We start from the raw sequence: 17,072 nt of genomic DNA on the forward strand, positions 1-17,072 counted from the left end.
TTTAAGTTTTCATTTTCTTAAATACATGATTCTGATGTAGCCAAGGAAAGCATTTTGGCAATGTAACTATGAAAAAGTAAATAAGTAAAATGCATCTGATACAAAACCTGAGGTATATTTAATAAATTCCAAGACTGTTTTTTCTCCTTTTCCTGAGAAACGTTGGAGCAGCTCTATATCTTTCTTAACAGTCACTGGATTTAGACTTATTTGCCTGCAATAAATGTTTAAAAAAATAGCTTAAGCACTTTAAAACAGAATCTACAGGAAATACATGAACACATTCCATTATATAAAAAGGAATCTCTCTTTTTTTGTAATTAAAATTTTAGTTTAAACTTAGTCACATTTTAATCTTGTAACATTATCAAAACATCAATGAATTAGTGATTCGTGTTGGATGTAACACTAATTATATGCAAATATTCAAATATTCATTTCATTTTTAATAATGCCATACAACTAGAAAATACTATAAATATGAATACATTTGGAACTATACAAACTCTGTATGGTATTTGTGCTATAATCTAAGACTTTGTCATTGTCTTAAGAGTCTTTGAAAATAAATAATTTCCATACTTTTTTGGGGCATTTTTCCTTTAAAACTTTGAAAGCAACTTTTGCAACTAAGCTTTAGAGATTTCTCTGATAAAAGACTCACAGTGAAATATATTTTAGGGTATGATTGAGAAGGTGCAGATCTAGTTCCTTAAGCAATATGGCAATCTTCATCTTAATCTCATTTTCATAATCATCTTCTGCTTTAATTTTATTAAGGATATTTAAGGCAATGGAGTCTTCTTTCATTTCCCCAAATTCGGAGCCCAAGATTTTTACTACTGGGTCTCTGTTACCTGACAAAAAAAAAAGGTAAATAAAAATAATCCTCTTGTCTTCCAGTACAAATACACAAAGACTAACAAATCCATCAAACCCCTCTGAAATGTCTTTCATTAAGCTTCCTCTGATTGACCCAAATAGAATTCATCTCTATTATACTTAGGAACTTAGACCTCTTGATGTTTTGCTTGTATTATAGTATCATCTATGTACATTATTTTTCTAACAGAACAAAGACCAAGACGAACTGGCTTCCTCCCCTGCCTCTGATCCCCTCCTTACTGAAGATGAAGCATTGTTCAGAATAGGCATTCAATTCATTTATTCAGAATACAAATATTAATCCCTTTAAAAGAGTCACTTATAGAGCTGTGTCTGTGTGTCGGTGCTCAAGGTTCATAAATGTTTTTTTTTTTTTTTATAAACAGCATGATCCCTTCAGTCTACAGATCCACTGTCATTCTTTTCCACTTGTTCTAAATGTTTGTATTCTCAATGTCCTTTGATGTTAGAGTTAGAAAAATAAATATAGCCATTTACATTTGTACCAATATTATGTACAAAAATTTAAATACAAACTCATGAACAGGGCTGACATAGATGTGCAATTTGAACCTAAAGATGCTGAAAACAGAATTTGGTAAATATCAAAAACAATGTGGTGTGGCTGGCATTATGGCTCAGCGGTAGAGCACTTGCCTAGCGCGTGCGAGGCACTAAATTCATTACTCAGCACCACATAAAAATAAATAAAATAAAGCTATTGTGTACAACTACACCTAAAAAAATTAAAAATCCAATGTGGTTGAAATGAGGGAGAAAGGGTGAAAAACTTGTTTGAAATGAAGCACTTCAAAAAAGATGAAAATTCATATTTATTGGGACAAGTTAGAGGGTGATGCCAATTGGACTAGTTAAGGAAGTTTGACTTGATTGAAATGATGGTCTTAACCTTCTAACAGGAAATGGCTATGCCACCAAGAAATTGTATTGAAGGTGTAATGCTGAGGAAAGGACTGCATGGGTGGGGAGAAGAGAAGCCTTGAGAAGGAGACCAAGGAATCAGCCATTGCCCAGCAGTCTGACTCATCAACCTGTTATGTCATAAAGATTTGTGAAACCATCCCATTCACAATAGCCTCAAAAAAAAAAAAAAACATGGGAATCAATCTAAAAAATGATGTGGAGGATCTCTATAATGAAAACTATTGAACACTAAATAAAGAAATTCAAGAAGACCTTAGAAGATGGAAGGACCTCCCATGTTCTTAAATAGGCAGAATTCACATTGTTAAAATGGCCATACTAAAAAAAAAAAGTACTACAGAGATTCAATGCAATTGCCATCAAAATTCCAATGACATTCTTCATAGAACTAGAAAAAGAAGTCACAAAATTCATTTGGAAAAATAAGAGACGCAGAATAGCCAAAGCAATCCTCGGTGAGAAAAGTGAAGAGGAAGCATCACAATACCAGATCTTAAATTATACTTCAGAGCTATAATAACAAAAATAACACGATATTGGCACACACACACAAAAAAAAACAGGCCTAAAGACCAATGGTACAGAATAGAAGACACAAACTCACATAAATATGGTTCCCCATACTAGGCACTAAAACACATATTGGGGAAAAGACAGCCTCTTCAACAAATGGTGCTGGGAAAACTGGAAATCCATATGTAATAGAATGAAATTCATCCCATCTCTCACTCTACACACAACTCAGTTCAAAATGGATCAAAGACCTAAGAATTAGACCAGAAACCCTGCACCTGCTAGAAGAAAATGTAGGCCCAACACTCCCACATATCAGGTCAGGAACTCACTTCCTTAATAAGATTTTTAAAACACAAGAAGTAAATTAAAAATCTCTAAATTGGATGACATTGTTTTTAAAAAGCTTCTTTATAGCAAAGAAAATAAGAGCATGAAGAATGGGAAAGCCTACCAAATGGGAGGAAATTTTTGCCCGCTGCACCTCAGAGTATTAATCTCCAGGATATATAAAGAACTCAAAACACTTAACACCAAAAAGGCAAATAACCCAATCAATAAATGGGCAAAGGAACTGAACACACGCTTTATAGAAGAAGAAATATGATCATTGAGAAAATATATGAAAAAGTGTTCAACATCTCTAGCAATTAGAGGAACACAAATTAAAACTATACTGAGGTTTCATCCTACTCTTGTCACAATGGCGATTATCAAGAATACAAGTAACAATAAATGTTGGCAAAGATGTGGGGGAAAACGTACATTGCTGGTGTGGCTGAAAATTGGTGCAATAACTCTGAAAAGCAGTATGGAGATTCCTCAGGAAACTTGGAATGGAACCACAATTTGACCCAATTACCCCACTCCTCAGTATATACCCAAAGGACATAAAATCAGCACACTATAGTGACTCGGACACATCAATGTTTACAGCAGCTAAATTCACAATAGCTAAGCTATGGAGTCAGTCTAGGTGCCCTTCAACAGATGAATGGATGAAAAAATAATGTATATATACAATAAAATATTACTCAGCTCTACGGAATGAAATTATGGCATTTGCTGGTAAATGAATGGAACTGGAGACTATCATGCTAAGTGAAATAAACCAATCCCCCAAAAAGCCAAAAGCCAAATGTTCTAATATGTGGATGCTAACACAATAAGGGTGGGGGAGGGAAGAATAGAAGTACTTTGGATTAGATAAAGAGGAATGATGGGAAGGGAGGGGGAATAGGAATATGAAAGACAGTAGAATAAATTGGACATCACTTTCCTATGTTCATATATGAACACACTGTCAGTGTAACTCCACATCATTTACAACCATAAGAATAGGAAGTTATACTCCATGTATGTACAATATGTCAAAGTATAACTAACTCTCATATATAACTAAAAAGAACAAATAAAAAAAATTAAAAAGAATGACTTTATAATTTGCCAGTAAATGGATGGATATGGAAACTACCATATTAAGTGAAATAAGCCAATCCCCAAAAGCCAAGGTTGAATGTCTTCTCTGATATGTGGAAGCTAATCTACAGTAAGGGGAAGAGTGAGAAAGAATAGAAGTTCAGTAGATTATACAAAGGGGAAGGAGAGAAAAGAAGGGGGGATAGGAAAGGGAAAGACAGTGGAATGAATCTGACCTAATTTTTCCTATGTGCATACATGAATACACCACAGTAAGTCTTACCCTCGTGTACATCCATAAGAATGGGGTCCTAATTAAGATATATCCCCTGCTTGTATAATTATGTTGAACTAGATTGTACCGTTATGTATAACTAAAAAGAACCAATAAAATGTTTTTAAAAAACATTAAAAAATTCATACTAGGTGAATTCTAAGGGAAGACATAAACCTGACTACCAAATTGCCATGTACTATGCATTTGAGACCTGAAATTAAGGGTTTCACCTAAACTGAAATGGATAAAATGTAGGAAAGAATATTTGGCCAAACCAGATATATATAGCATTCCATGTATTTTGTCTCACCTGTCAACTACCATTGGAATTCAGCTTTACATTCAAGATTTCATCCTTGTTAGGAAAGCAGCTTCGATGTGCACAGAGCCCCCAAATGAAGAGTAGGCGTGAGATAAAAGATGCTGCTATCGTGAGACTGACACCTTTTTTGTTTGTCTGTCTGTTTGTTTAAGGACTTTCTGCCCACCTCCCACAGAAATGGGCAGAACTCAAGGACCTTGTGTTGGGATCCACTGGTCACATAATTCCCAAAAAGCATAACACAGACAACACATCATCACCTATGATTAGGCATTTCTACTGAAAAGAAACATTTAAACACAATTATAGCAGGAAACCAATCACATTTTTTGCATGTTAGATGGTTGGATGATAATGAACTCATTATATATCTTTAATGAAGAAGAAAAATATTTCCTGTCGAGGTGAATGAATATAACTACTCACAGAAGGCTGTGAGGTGCAACATGGAATGAGACTCAGAAAAGGAAATGTGATGTATTAAGGGCCATCTCTGCCAAAGGAAGAGCCCACATTCATTTAAAGGGAACAAGTGAGCATCCATCATAGCAGCATGTCAAGGTAGAGAGTGGATTCAGAAGTTGGTCCTAGAAGTCTGTCTTCTCTTCCAATGTGACTTATAGGCTACAGGCCACTTGTCTTTCCAGTTTAAATCACATGGAAAAATGAGAGACCTACAAGCCTACTAATGGTAAAGGATCAGGCCTTTTATTTTAAAGCCGAAATTTGATATGAGCATAGCAGTTTAGCTAAGGAAAAATTAATGGCGTTCTCATGAAGCAGCACACATAACTTTTCACCTTTTAAAAAAAATTTTTTAGTTGTAGATGGACACAATATATTTATTTTATTTATTTATTTTTATGTGGTGCTGAGGATTGAATTCAGTACCTCACACACGCTAAGCAAGTGCTCTGCCACTGAGCTACAACCCCAGCTTGACTTTTCACCTTTTAAATGGCAGATCTTTTTAAAGAGACCTTAGTAAATGACACCCCTCAACACACACACACACACACACACACACACACAAGATTATGCTTCTAAAAGTTCAAATCCCAGACGGGGGCATAAATATCACCTTCAATACACGCTTGTGCCTCCTTCAGCTTTGTGTCTTTGGCAATGAATAACAGGTATGCCAGTTGCCCGAAGCTCCTGACTTTAATTTTTGGTACAGAGAGAAACAGCAAAGGCTGTCTATTCTTATCCACTTCTTCTGACTCAACTGTTGTATCACTAAAGATGGAAAGAAAAAAATGAAAGCTTCATGTTACCTGGATGTCAGTAGAAGTTAAATTTAAGACATTTAGACAGATTATTATTATGTCTCATTATAATACACATGAAATATAAGTACCTCTGTTTGGAAACAAATCTATTTTCCTTCTTTGCATACCCACTCAGACACTTAAATCCCCAGACTTACCAGCAATCATAGTGAGCAACAGGACACATCCAGAAAACTAAACATAAGACAATTTCCAGAATTCACAACTGAACTAAACTAATCACAGTTTCATTTTTGTTTCTCTGACAGTATGCTGGTTTCTGACATCTTTTTTAAAAAGCACTGGTTCTACTGAACCATTTATGCTTGAGGATTTCTAATGTTATCTTATTTATGAATTGTTTACACCACAGTGATTAGTGGTTAGGAATTTTCTTCTCTACACTGTATTTATGAAGAAAAAAAGCTATGACAAAAAGGCAAATTATATCCTCTTTGTGGATTATCTTTCCATGCTAAACTCACTCATTTGGTTCACCTGAGAATAATGGGCTAAATGGGCTTTTCCTGATCATACATTATTGGGTCTCCTGGATTTCTTTCTGTCAATTTTAATTTTCTTTTCATTTTAAATTTTTAGGTTGGCATTTAAAAATTATTAAGGCATTTTTCTGGAAATGAAATTTCTACAGATTTCTACCACTTATAACATTGATCAAATTGTCTAGCTTTTTTAAATTATACATTGATATCCATGATTAAACTGCCCACATGTTAAGACTTGATCTAACATAATCAAGTTGCAGATAAGTAGATGTGAAATGTGCCTAGTTCACCGGGAAGAATGAATCTGACAGACCCATGTTACCTGCCACTGACACTGTCAGGTTTTTTTTGTTGTTGTTGTTACTGGAAAATACTGCAGATACTAAACTTAAAAAGAAGAAAGGCTCATTTTGCCTTAGAGTTTCAGAGGTTCCAGTTTGTGACCATTTGGCCATGTTGCTTTGGGCCAGTGACAAGCCAACATACATGGCAGGGACAGAATGGTGCTGCATCTGCTCATCTTATGGAGACTGGAAGCAAAGAGAAAGGAGGAAGAGGGACAAGAGAAACATATCCCCTTCCAGGACATGCCCCTGACCACCTCGCTTCCTTCCACCAGGCTCCATCTCTTAAAAGTTCTACCACGTTGGGGCTGGGGGTGTGGCTCAGCGGTAAAATGCTTGCCTAGCACACGCGAAGCACTGGGTTCAATCCTCAGCACCACATTAAATAAATACATAGATAAATAAATAAATGGTACTACAGATGTATTAAAAAAAAAAGTTCTACCACTTCTTACAGGTTCCTAAAACACCAAGCTGAGGACTAAGACACATGGCCCTTTGGGAGACACTTATCCAGACCATCTCACTATCTTACTAGGATAGAAACAAGCACTTAGGGACTGTGGGAGGCAGAATGATACCCCCTCAAAATGCCCCACATCCTAATTCCCCAAACCTGTGGATTCGTTCCCTTACATAGAAAAAGGGACTTTGCAGATGGATCGAGTTAAGGTTCTTGAGATGAGAAGACAATTCTGGATGATCTGAGATAGATGTGATCCCAAGTGTCCTTATAAAAGGAGAACAGGAGGGTCAGAGTCAGAGGTGAAATGACAATGGAAACGGAGGTCAGAGTGATGCAGAACCAAAAGAAACTGGGGAAGGAAAGGACAAATTCTTCTTGATCTTCTGGAAGGAACACAGCTCGGCCAACACATTGATTTTAGCTCTGCGAATTCATTTTAGTCTTCTGGGCTGAAGAACGACAAGATAGTAAGCTATTAAATGTGCGGTGATTTGTTACGTCAGCAGTAGGAAGCTAATACAGAGACTGTCCGTCTGGCACTATCTGTGACAGATAAGATTCTGCTCTATCCCCAGTACCTCAAATAATAACCACACACAGAGATGCTCAATTACTATCTGTGGAATAAATGAAATGCTTCTTGAGTTACTAATGATAGGTTGTATGTATATTTTCAACAAAATTCAGCTTCTGGAATAAAGGCTTTTTAGGATTGAGATTTCTTGGAGCCCTGTACCTGAAGGTTAGTCATTTTAAAGGGCTGGTCCCTCAAGGGAAATGGATGGTAAGAGGGCTAAGTTAGAGGATGACCAAGTACTAAAAATGTCAAACTACTTCACTGGAGACAGTGAAACTCCTGATGAGAAGTTGGAGACTGAAGTGCCCACATGTCATTTTCACTGCTGGTACCCGATGAAGCCTGTACCTTAAAGGAGAAGTGGGAAAGCACCAGCTGTAGAGGGGATGCATAAGAGTAAGTTTCAGCTTCCACCATAGCTAACATGGAAGAACGTGCCCTTGGAAAGAAAAACAATGCACACAGTTTATGAAGCTCAAGAACGTGTTGCTAATGCAATCCACAGTCTTGATGGGAAAACTTTTAAACTGGAATTGGGCTCAAAACTCTCATTTTTGTAGATTGAGTGATTGTGTAATTCATACCTTCATTATATTGAGTCAGAAAACAAAGGCCCAAAATGGTATAAATTGTGCCCAAAGTTTGCATTACTACAGGGACCAGGACCTGCTCAATCTAATTTCCAGCTAACATATACTTTGTCCCAACTCATACATATCACTGAGACACAGTGGAATGACATTGGTAAGTAAAACATTTGTAATAACAGAGCAGACATGATTCACAAAACATAGTTCTATCAGAGAAGGAAAGGAAAGAGCAGGTAATAATATTTTTCCCATAGTGATTCTGAATAATTGTCCAATTTATAAATTTCCCAAGCTCCATTCTAGAGAATCAAATCATCTTAGCTCTGTATACCACCAGTTGATTGCTAGGGTTTGCATCTGAGGTATCCCCCAAAAAGCTCATGTGTTAAGCATGCAGAAATGTTCATAGATGAATTAATTAGATTATGAGAGCTGTAATCTCATCAGCAGATTAATCATTTGATAAATTGGTAATTTGAATGGATTACTAGGTGGTAACTGTAGGCAAGTGGGGCATGGCTGGAAGTAGGTCACTGGGGTTATGGCCTTGGAGACTATATTTTGTCCCTGACATGCCTCCCCATCCCCCTCTCTCTCCTTTTTCTTTCTCTTTGCTGGCTGCCACGAGTTGAAAAGTTTTCCTCTACAAAGTCCTTCCCGGTGTTCTGCCCACCTCCATCTCAGAGAAATGGACTCAGCTAACCATGAAACCATGCCCCAAAATAAATTTTTCTCCTCTAAATTGTTCTTGTTGGGTATTTTGGTCACAGCAATGAAAAACTAACTAATATAGATGGTATTACCATTGTTTGATGTCATTTGTCTTCAGCTGACAATGAATTGGGGATTCATTCTGAAATGTTTTAGGAAGATTATTAATCTCATTTTTCCTGCTAAGAACAAAAAGCAATTGTAAATGGGAATAAAAAGACATCTATGATTTTTGTGGAAATGAATGTAAAGATACTTTCCCAAAACAAGTTAAACATGGAGAGATGATGACAGATGTTACTACAGGACAAGTTTGTTGGAAACAATTCTAGAAGAAAAGATGAATTGTGCAACATGTGAAAGGTGCTGTGGCTATACAATTAAATAGCAGTCTCCACAAACGGAAAGAAGATAGCAATGAAATGTAAGACCTTTTCAATATGTGTAAAGGTTCAGTTTCAAATATCAGACGTTCACTCACCTAATTCAGAAGGCTGATCAAACTTTTATTAGCTTCCACAGAGAATGCATTTGGAGATGTACAAAATCAAATAAGAAATAAGTACACAAATAAAAACACAGTCCCATCAATATCTGCAGAGACCAACACAAAGGGTAGCTTTCCTACTTCACAGACTTAGGGTAGATAAAATTGATTTGTCTCAGAACAAAAGACCTGAGAGAAAGTACATGTGCAAGGAAAAACATATTCCTTTATATAAAAACATCCAAGGACATTCTTAAGTGGTGGAAATACAACCAAGGGACTCCAGACTCAAGTCTTTCAGGATGACTTTGTCCTTATGCACAGACACACAGAACTCAAAGGAAAACAGCTTCCCCACTTAAAGTAAATGTATAAATAGTGCACTGAGTGTCAGAAGCTAAGCCAGATGAATTCAGGTAAACCAAAGGAGCAAAGAATGAACTACTGATGGGGCTATTTTAATAATGGTTTCTTCTAGTCCATAAGGGCATCTCTGGTTTATCTCCTTTGCTTTATAACAAACACCAAGTGGTTATACATTGCTGAACATCCTTGGGTTTGGTGCACAGAACAAGAGGTATAGTCAAGACCTGGATGCGGAAGCATTTGGTACTTTGGTTATCACCAAAACCTCAGCTCTATCCTTTGCATTCTTTGAAGCAAGCAGTACTTATCAGGTTTTCATCAGAATCACACAAACATGTATTCCTTCCAATACAATAAACAAGTACCAAACTTCTTTCATCATCAACATCAAAGATATCATCAATCAAGGTCAAAAATTAAAGCAATGGCTAGAAAAATTACACGAAGAGAAAGCTGCATAGTAAATCTGACAGAAGTAAGACAATCAGGGAGCAGTTGTTTCAAAACATACATGGTATCAAAACACCTTGCTTAGGATGGAGTATTGTACATAAAGATTATGCAGAGATACAATTACAAAATAAAGCAAAAAGAACTTGGGCAAGGATAGAGAAGGAAAAAAAGTGACACATTTGAGGAGTGTGTTACATCCACAAAATTAGTAGGCAGCTGTGGTTGTGTGTGTACTTGGAACACAGAATGAGTGTAGAAGCCAAATACAGTGACAATCTTGATATTCTTTTCTGTCATCTGCTTTAAAGTCATCTTTGTACAAAGTAGTTAATGTGTTTTTAATCGGTTCTGTAGGTGAGTTCATCCTTCAAAGTAAGAAAAAACACTAAACTTAGTTGGGATCAATGAAGCCTCAGGTAATGACCAGTGCTTTGGGAAAAAGTGACCCTTGGCAGAGTCAGACATAAAATACACCAATAACTTTGTTCTTGGTTCTTTGTTCAGAGAAGGAAGACCAATATAAGAACTAAAGAGCTCTTAAATGCAGTTCAAGAATGTGTTTTAAGTTCTAAAAACGAATTTCTGACCTTATTGTCACAAATATAATCCCAAAGGGAAGGAGGAGGAAAAGCAGGGGACTGTTTTTGAAAGGAACCTCTGGCCAGCTAGGGGACTGTTTTTGAAAAGGTCAGATTTGAAAAGTGTATTTGCAAAACCAAAAGTGGCCAAGGAAGTAGACAAGAGAACACAATAAACTGGGGCTGCATCCTTGCTAAAGTAACTACCCATTTGCTTGCTTACTTATTATACAATCCAAATGTGTATATGTGTACTTGTACATATGTATATGTATATATGTATATGTATATATGTATGTATGTATGTATGTATGCTTATTTATTTATTTACTTATGATCAAAAAAGATGAACTGATACCACTTGTTCAAGCTGGTGGTAGGATTTTTTTTAAATCCAATATTCAAAAGGATCTCATTTGAGAATAGCACTAATTATGATGTCTCATTCTTATATTGAGCAAAATTCACCATTCTCCCCATCACTACATGAAATGAGATTTAAATACTAGAAGAGATTTCTGTCTATATCAGAAGTCACAAAACCAGTGACTGACATCTGACAGATAATTTGGATAGATGAATAGGCCAAGCAAGAGGCAGCAGTGAATGCTGGGAATGGTGACCTGGAGAATGTGTCCTCTATCAAAAGAAAATGAGATTTGAATTTGAAAAATACATAAACACTACATTGGCCAACTGAGATATCCTCAAATTTCATCTGAGTGCCTTCAGTTTACAATCCCTTGTTTAGAGGATTTCTCAGATTCGAAGAGGGAACATGACTTGTGCAAAACCCACAATCAGTCAATAAAAATAGAGGCAATGATGATATTAAATTCTAGAAGTAATGAAATGGCTTACCTGAAAAAATAACCTGATTGAAATGCTGAGGGCTTCAAATCTGTATTCCATTCAAGTGGTTCTACAAAAACAAATTTCGCCTCTTGGGGATATTTATGAGTAAAGTGCTCCACAAACACAATAATTTCTCTCAATATCTCCTCGTTCAGGGGGGTAATCTCCAGGGTTCCAGTGCCATAACCCGAAGCAGTCCATTGTGCAGATCTTGTGAGTGCCACGCCCATGGGAACAGCTCACACTGGGATCTGAGCTCACACTCTATCGGAGTAGAAAGAGTTAGAGCAGGCAACAGCATCCACCTTTCCCCTGGAACATTTTCCAAGATTTTAAACCAGTGTAACCCAACCCTCATTCTGTCTCTTCATCTGAGAGGCTCCGTTTTTAATTATCTAATTACTCTTCAATTCAATAAAATAGGTTTACAGTAAATAATAAAATAAATAAATAAACCTGACTAGTATCAAAGGACTAGTATCAATATCTGCCTGCTCTGAAATTAATAACTTCTTTCTAAGAGTCTCAGGCCTAAGAAAGAGAATTCAAACAGCTGGACAGAAAACCCAAACAGAAAATTCAAAGAGTGGAAAAAGAACTGGAGGTGGCTGGCAGCAAGTGCCTTGCTTCACAGCTCTGCTGGGGTGCTGGAGGTTTGAGTGAGAAGTGCTTATTTGATGTGGGCCAGACATCATTTAGAATTATACTGAGACTTCTGTAAGTTCCCCCAAGTGCCTTTTGAATTAATAAGAAGCAGGATAAGAATGCAATTGTGAAGTATAAGTTTAATTTTTTCTGAAAATTAGTATAGAACATATTGATCCTATCATGAGAATATTTTAACAATCCAAATTTTATATCCCCTGCCCATTCATGTTGCACAGAATGAAAACAAAAATTATTGTAATTCACAACTTTTTTTGAGAACAAATGTGACAGAAACAAGAAGAGAAAGTCTTCTTGGACTGTTATCTAAATTGGCTATCAAAACAGCCTAACAATAATATTTAAAACCAAAATTCAAATGAAATAAATTTCACCTTGGCTAAATCAAAATTTAGTCTTTAAAAGATCTTTTAAAAGATGACATTATCTGTAACATTAAATAGGAATCAATTTTGAAAACAAGTTCTGATGTTAATTCATAATGGGTATTGTTTTCAAATAAACTATACTTGTGTGTGCTCTCATTTGTAATAATACTGATCATTAAAATCTTCTTTCCTGAATACTAGATAAATGGTTACAAAGTTAAATATCGAATATATTCAGGTTTTTTATCCATTATTATTACAAAGGCCCAGAAATATAAGATTCTACAGAAATGACTTGGAGATTAAACTTTCCATAGTGTATTAAATCTTGAAACCCAATAAAAGGATTTCAGCACTCTAAAAAGGGCACTAATTCCTGCTCGGAAGCAGTATAGAAATATTATAAAGGCATCTAGTTACCAAAATGAAAGAAAGAGGACACCAATGGCATTTAGTGATGAAGACAAAGAATGCCCAATGTCCTTTTGTGTAGGACAATAACCCAAGAGGAAGAATTCTGTTGCAACCTAAAGGTATCTGGTCAGAGAAAAACTTCAGATAAGCAATATGTGAGCCTGGAATTTTTCTTACTTTACAAAAATCACCAAGTATTTTTTCCCAGTTTTAACATACATAGCATAACATGCTGAATTTTCCAGGATTGTAACTGTCATATAAATGAAAGGAAGACTGTACATATTTCATTTTACCAAGAGCTCAGCATTTTGGAAAGGCATATGCTATTGGTGGCAATGTTATGGACAAAATTAAAGTTGCAATGACAGACCTCAATTGCAAAATTAAAGTTGCAATGACAGCCTGCATTTGGCCTAAGTAGCATCTGATAACTTTCTTATATATTCTAGCATGGTGGTACCTAAGCATTTATAATTATTTTCCATTCAATTTTCCTTTTGCAATTAGAATACTATCAATATTCCAAACTATATTACATATGTAGGATTATTATATATGATCTTGATTCCAGAATAGTAAAGTAGCATTATAGAATATTTATTACAAAAAAACAAGCATTGGATCAGATAGAGTTGAAACAACTGATCAAGATAGATAGCACTAGTGAAATATGTGTAATTAGTGTACAATTTTTTTGTTATTTTGTTTCTATTGTTAATTGACAGAAAATGTTTTAGATTCAAACATATAAGCACATATTGATGTTAGTGTGGCACTTGAGTTTCCCCATGTCATGAGAATAAATATAAACTAAGAATAAGTGCAAATAGCTTTATCTTACACAGAAAGGCTTTGATGGACAGTTCTGTTCTTTTTTTAATTTTAAGCATAACATTTGTTTAGGTGATCTTATAAAGATGTAGTGATTGCCTCATTTCCTTCCTACACCTTTTTTAAGAATAATGTGAAATTGCATAGATTACATAAAATTGTGGAAGTCAACATACCATACAATAACTTCTTAGAAAACAATTTAGAAAGGAACTAACAAATACAAAAAAAAAAATCTTTTTGTCATGAGAAATTTTATAGAAATGTAAGTGAAACTTACATTCGAATCTATTCAAATTGTTTTGATCCAGGAGCCACAGGGATACACCAGCTTTATTCAAGAAGGCTGGTTAGCAGAAGCCATAAGCAAACCTTAGGGATCTATGTCAATCCAGAAGACAAGTGCAATATTACTGGGGGGTGGGGGAGAGTGTTCAAATGAGGTCAGCATAACTCAGGCAAAAATACTAAAACCAAAACTTATCAAGATAGGCTGCTTCTGGTGTCTACCCATCACCAATCCTTTAAGTCTTTAGGCCTAAAAAAAACCATGGTTACGATGAATCTGTGCAAACACAATGTACATATATTTGAATTAAAGTAAATTTTAAAGAAAAAAAGTTCAAAGATAAAAGGAGAAAGGTTTCCATGTAGGTGTTTGTTTACACAAACTGGGAATCACAGTCTCCTCCTTTTCTCTTCAGATCCAGTAGATAGAATTTGGTTTTTCTTTTTCCAAATCCGTTTTGAGCTTCGACTATCATTAATAAAATGAAACCCTTTCGTGCACAATCTCTGTGACCCTGGAGCGGAGGCGAAACCAAGCTCTTTAGAAAGCAATGGAAACGTGGCCATCCACTCTGAAACCTGCTGGTAACCCCCCTGGGGAGCCAGAGCACACCCGCACTCTCAGCATCGAGAAGCCAGTCCCTGGGACCTACAGAAAACCCAAAATTCCAGAACTGACACGAGCCCAAGGCGGCGCGACGCCGGCCCCCACCCCACCTTCACGAGGAGGCTGCGTTTCCAGGGACGGGGTAGGAAGGGGCGGCAGAGACCGGGGGGACAGTGAGGACGCAGAGCCGCGAGGGCGGGCGGAGGAAAAGGGAAGGAGACGGGGAGCGGCTGGGGGAGAGGATTCAGCCTGGACGGTGGAGACGGGTTGGAGGGGCCCGAGGTCCGGGCCGGCCGAGGCAGGGAAGGTGACGGAGAGGGGGACCAGGACGGAGAGAGCCGGGCTCCGCTCCTAGCCGAGAAAGGGAGGACCGAGAGAGAGACGGCCGCGGGGCTGGGGGCGGCCCCGGGTCCTCCACCGTCGGCAACCTGGCGCGGGGTCCGCCGCGCTGCACCCACCTGCAGCGCCTCCGGAGCCCGCCGCCCGCGGTCCGGCCGCCGCCCGAGCCGTTGCTAGGACGCCGGTAAACACCCGAGACGGCGCTCGGCGTGGCGCTCGGCGGAGCGCACGGCCTCGGGGACCTCCTGGAGCGCCGCCGCAGTCTTCAAGTGCCGCGCTTGCCCGCCCCGACCGCAGCCGAGTCTGTCACCGAGGTCCGCCAGCTCCACCGCGTCCCAAGTTTCCCCGCCGAACCCGCGGCTCCGAATTCCGGCGACGCTCTGCGCTGGGTTCCACCAGCGTCGGTGACCTGCTGCTCGCCTCTAGTCCCCTCCCTGGAAACTGCTCGGTTCCACTGTCTTCCTCCAGGACTGGAGTATTCATCCCGACTCATTCTGGGCAATGGGGCCTGTTTATCTTAATTAAACTGCGGGACAGTTGAGGGGCTTTTAGCAGCCACATAAAATGAAACAGAAAGCGAAAAGCAGAGAATAGTCCTTAGAAACATGGTTTCTGTGGTTCTCCAAAGGCTTCCAGATAAGTGTATTTTGTGTACCTTATAGCTTCAGAACCCTGGAAAATAGCATAGGGATTACATTTCTCTTTCCAAAAAGATTAATAGAGTAGAACGTGCTAATATCACTAGAAAAGCAGAAACTGCTCCTCAAAGAACTTGAATGAAAAGAAAACCTTCCGCCATCTTTTATTTTAGCTTTTTAATGTATTTTACCTTTGTCCATCAAGATAGTCTTGATCCCCCCCAGGAGACACACTACTATCAAGAAGCCCAACTCTGAAAAAAACTCTGGGGACTGAGGAAGTGGTAAAAAGAAAATATTCAAAGTAAAACAATAAATAAATAAAACAGAATGAGCAGTATACTACTTTAGGGGGCAGAGTGTTTAGCAACCAAGCTCTGGATAATTAATTGAAGGTCAAAGAGTGTTTAGAAACTAAACCTGATTCTTTCCCAAAGTCAAAGAGGCTTTGGAATGATGTTAGGGTAGTATATGTCAGAATGTTATACTGCCTCATTTCAACCATGGAACCTTTCTGTAGATACTTAGAATATGAAATAGAGATATTTGGCCTTTGTTTTATTTTGTTTGTATTCTCTTTTTGAAAGTATAAAAGTTGTTAGGAGTGGAATAGTTTTGCCTAAAGGAACCATATGCAACAGAGAAGTGTAATAACCTGTCTGAAAGGGGTCAGTGCCCTTAGGTATATAGGGGAGCCCTTTAGAAAGATAGATGAGACTCTTAGAGACAACAACAGCATCATACCTGTGGAGCTAATTCAGGCCACAATATGGTGAAAACTGTAGAGTTCACCATTCAGAAGGGTTCTGGAGCATTCCTGAAAGAAGCTAAGCTTCTTTAGGTACTTAATTTCACTTTTTTGAAATCATCTATGTAATATGATGGAGCATTACTGGGCTCAACATAGAAATCAGCCAGAAATCTATAGTTCAGGGCATTTGACAATGGTTTGTAAAGCTGAAAAAGCTGGTATTATCAAGATCTGAGCATTCATGTCTTCTTTTGCCAAACTCACACCAATATCACAATGTACCATTGCCTAATCTGAAGGCAAAATTTGAACTTATTTTACCTGAGATTTTTTCAAGTAAAAAATAGAAAATAATATTCAAAATGAAGAGGTCCTAGCTGACTGTACAATTTCCTTGCCACGCTGAAATTTCATTGGCCAACTTTCAGCTCTCCGCTTAAATGACTGCTTATCAGAGAGGCCTTTCCTGACCACCCAACATGAGGAAGAATCTTCCATGTTCCTGGTGAAGGACACACCAAGACCAGTCTGTCTTGTTGCCTATCTTCTACCACCACAAAGAAAGCTCCAGAAAACACTGTCTCCTCCAAACATGGAAGGAA

General features: G+C 37.7%; 1 protein-coding gene across 1 annotated transcript in view; it reads right to left on the minus strand.

Moving 5' to 3' along the window:
* Odad2 (outer dynein arm docking complex subunit 2) overlaps nucleotides 1-15,561 on the minus strand; it is a 167,820-nt gene extending 152,259 nt beyond the window's left edge. Inside the window, exons 1-5 of the mRNA XM_046448363.2 lie at nucleotides 15,201-15,561; nucleotides 11,572-11,829; nucleotides 5,443-5,600; nucleotides 665-857; nucleotides 108-214 (exon numbers count right to left, since the gene is read on the minus strand). Coding sequence (XP_046304319.1) covers nucleotides 108-214; nucleotides 665-857; nucleotides 5,443-5,600; nucleotides 11,572-11,795 — 682 coding nt within the window. The 5' untranslated portion in view covers nucleotides 11,796-11,829; nucleotides 15,201-15,561. The remainder of the gene's footprint in view (nucleotides 1-107; nucleotides 215-664; nucleotides 858-5,442; nucleotides 5,601-11,571; nucleotides 11,830-15,200) is intronic.
* Between the last annotated feature and the right edge of the window lie 1,511 nt (nucleotides 15,562-17,072).

The sequence above is a fragment of the Marmota monax genome, unplaced genomic scaffold, assembly GCF_021218885.2.
Source record: "Marmota monax isolate L192 unplaced genomic scaffold, Marmota_monax_Labrador192_F-V1.1 WCK01_AAM20220418_F8-fsc00066, whole genome shotgun sequence".
NCBI lineage: Eukaryota > Metazoa > Chordata > Mammalia > Rodentia > Sciuridae > Marmota > Marmota monax.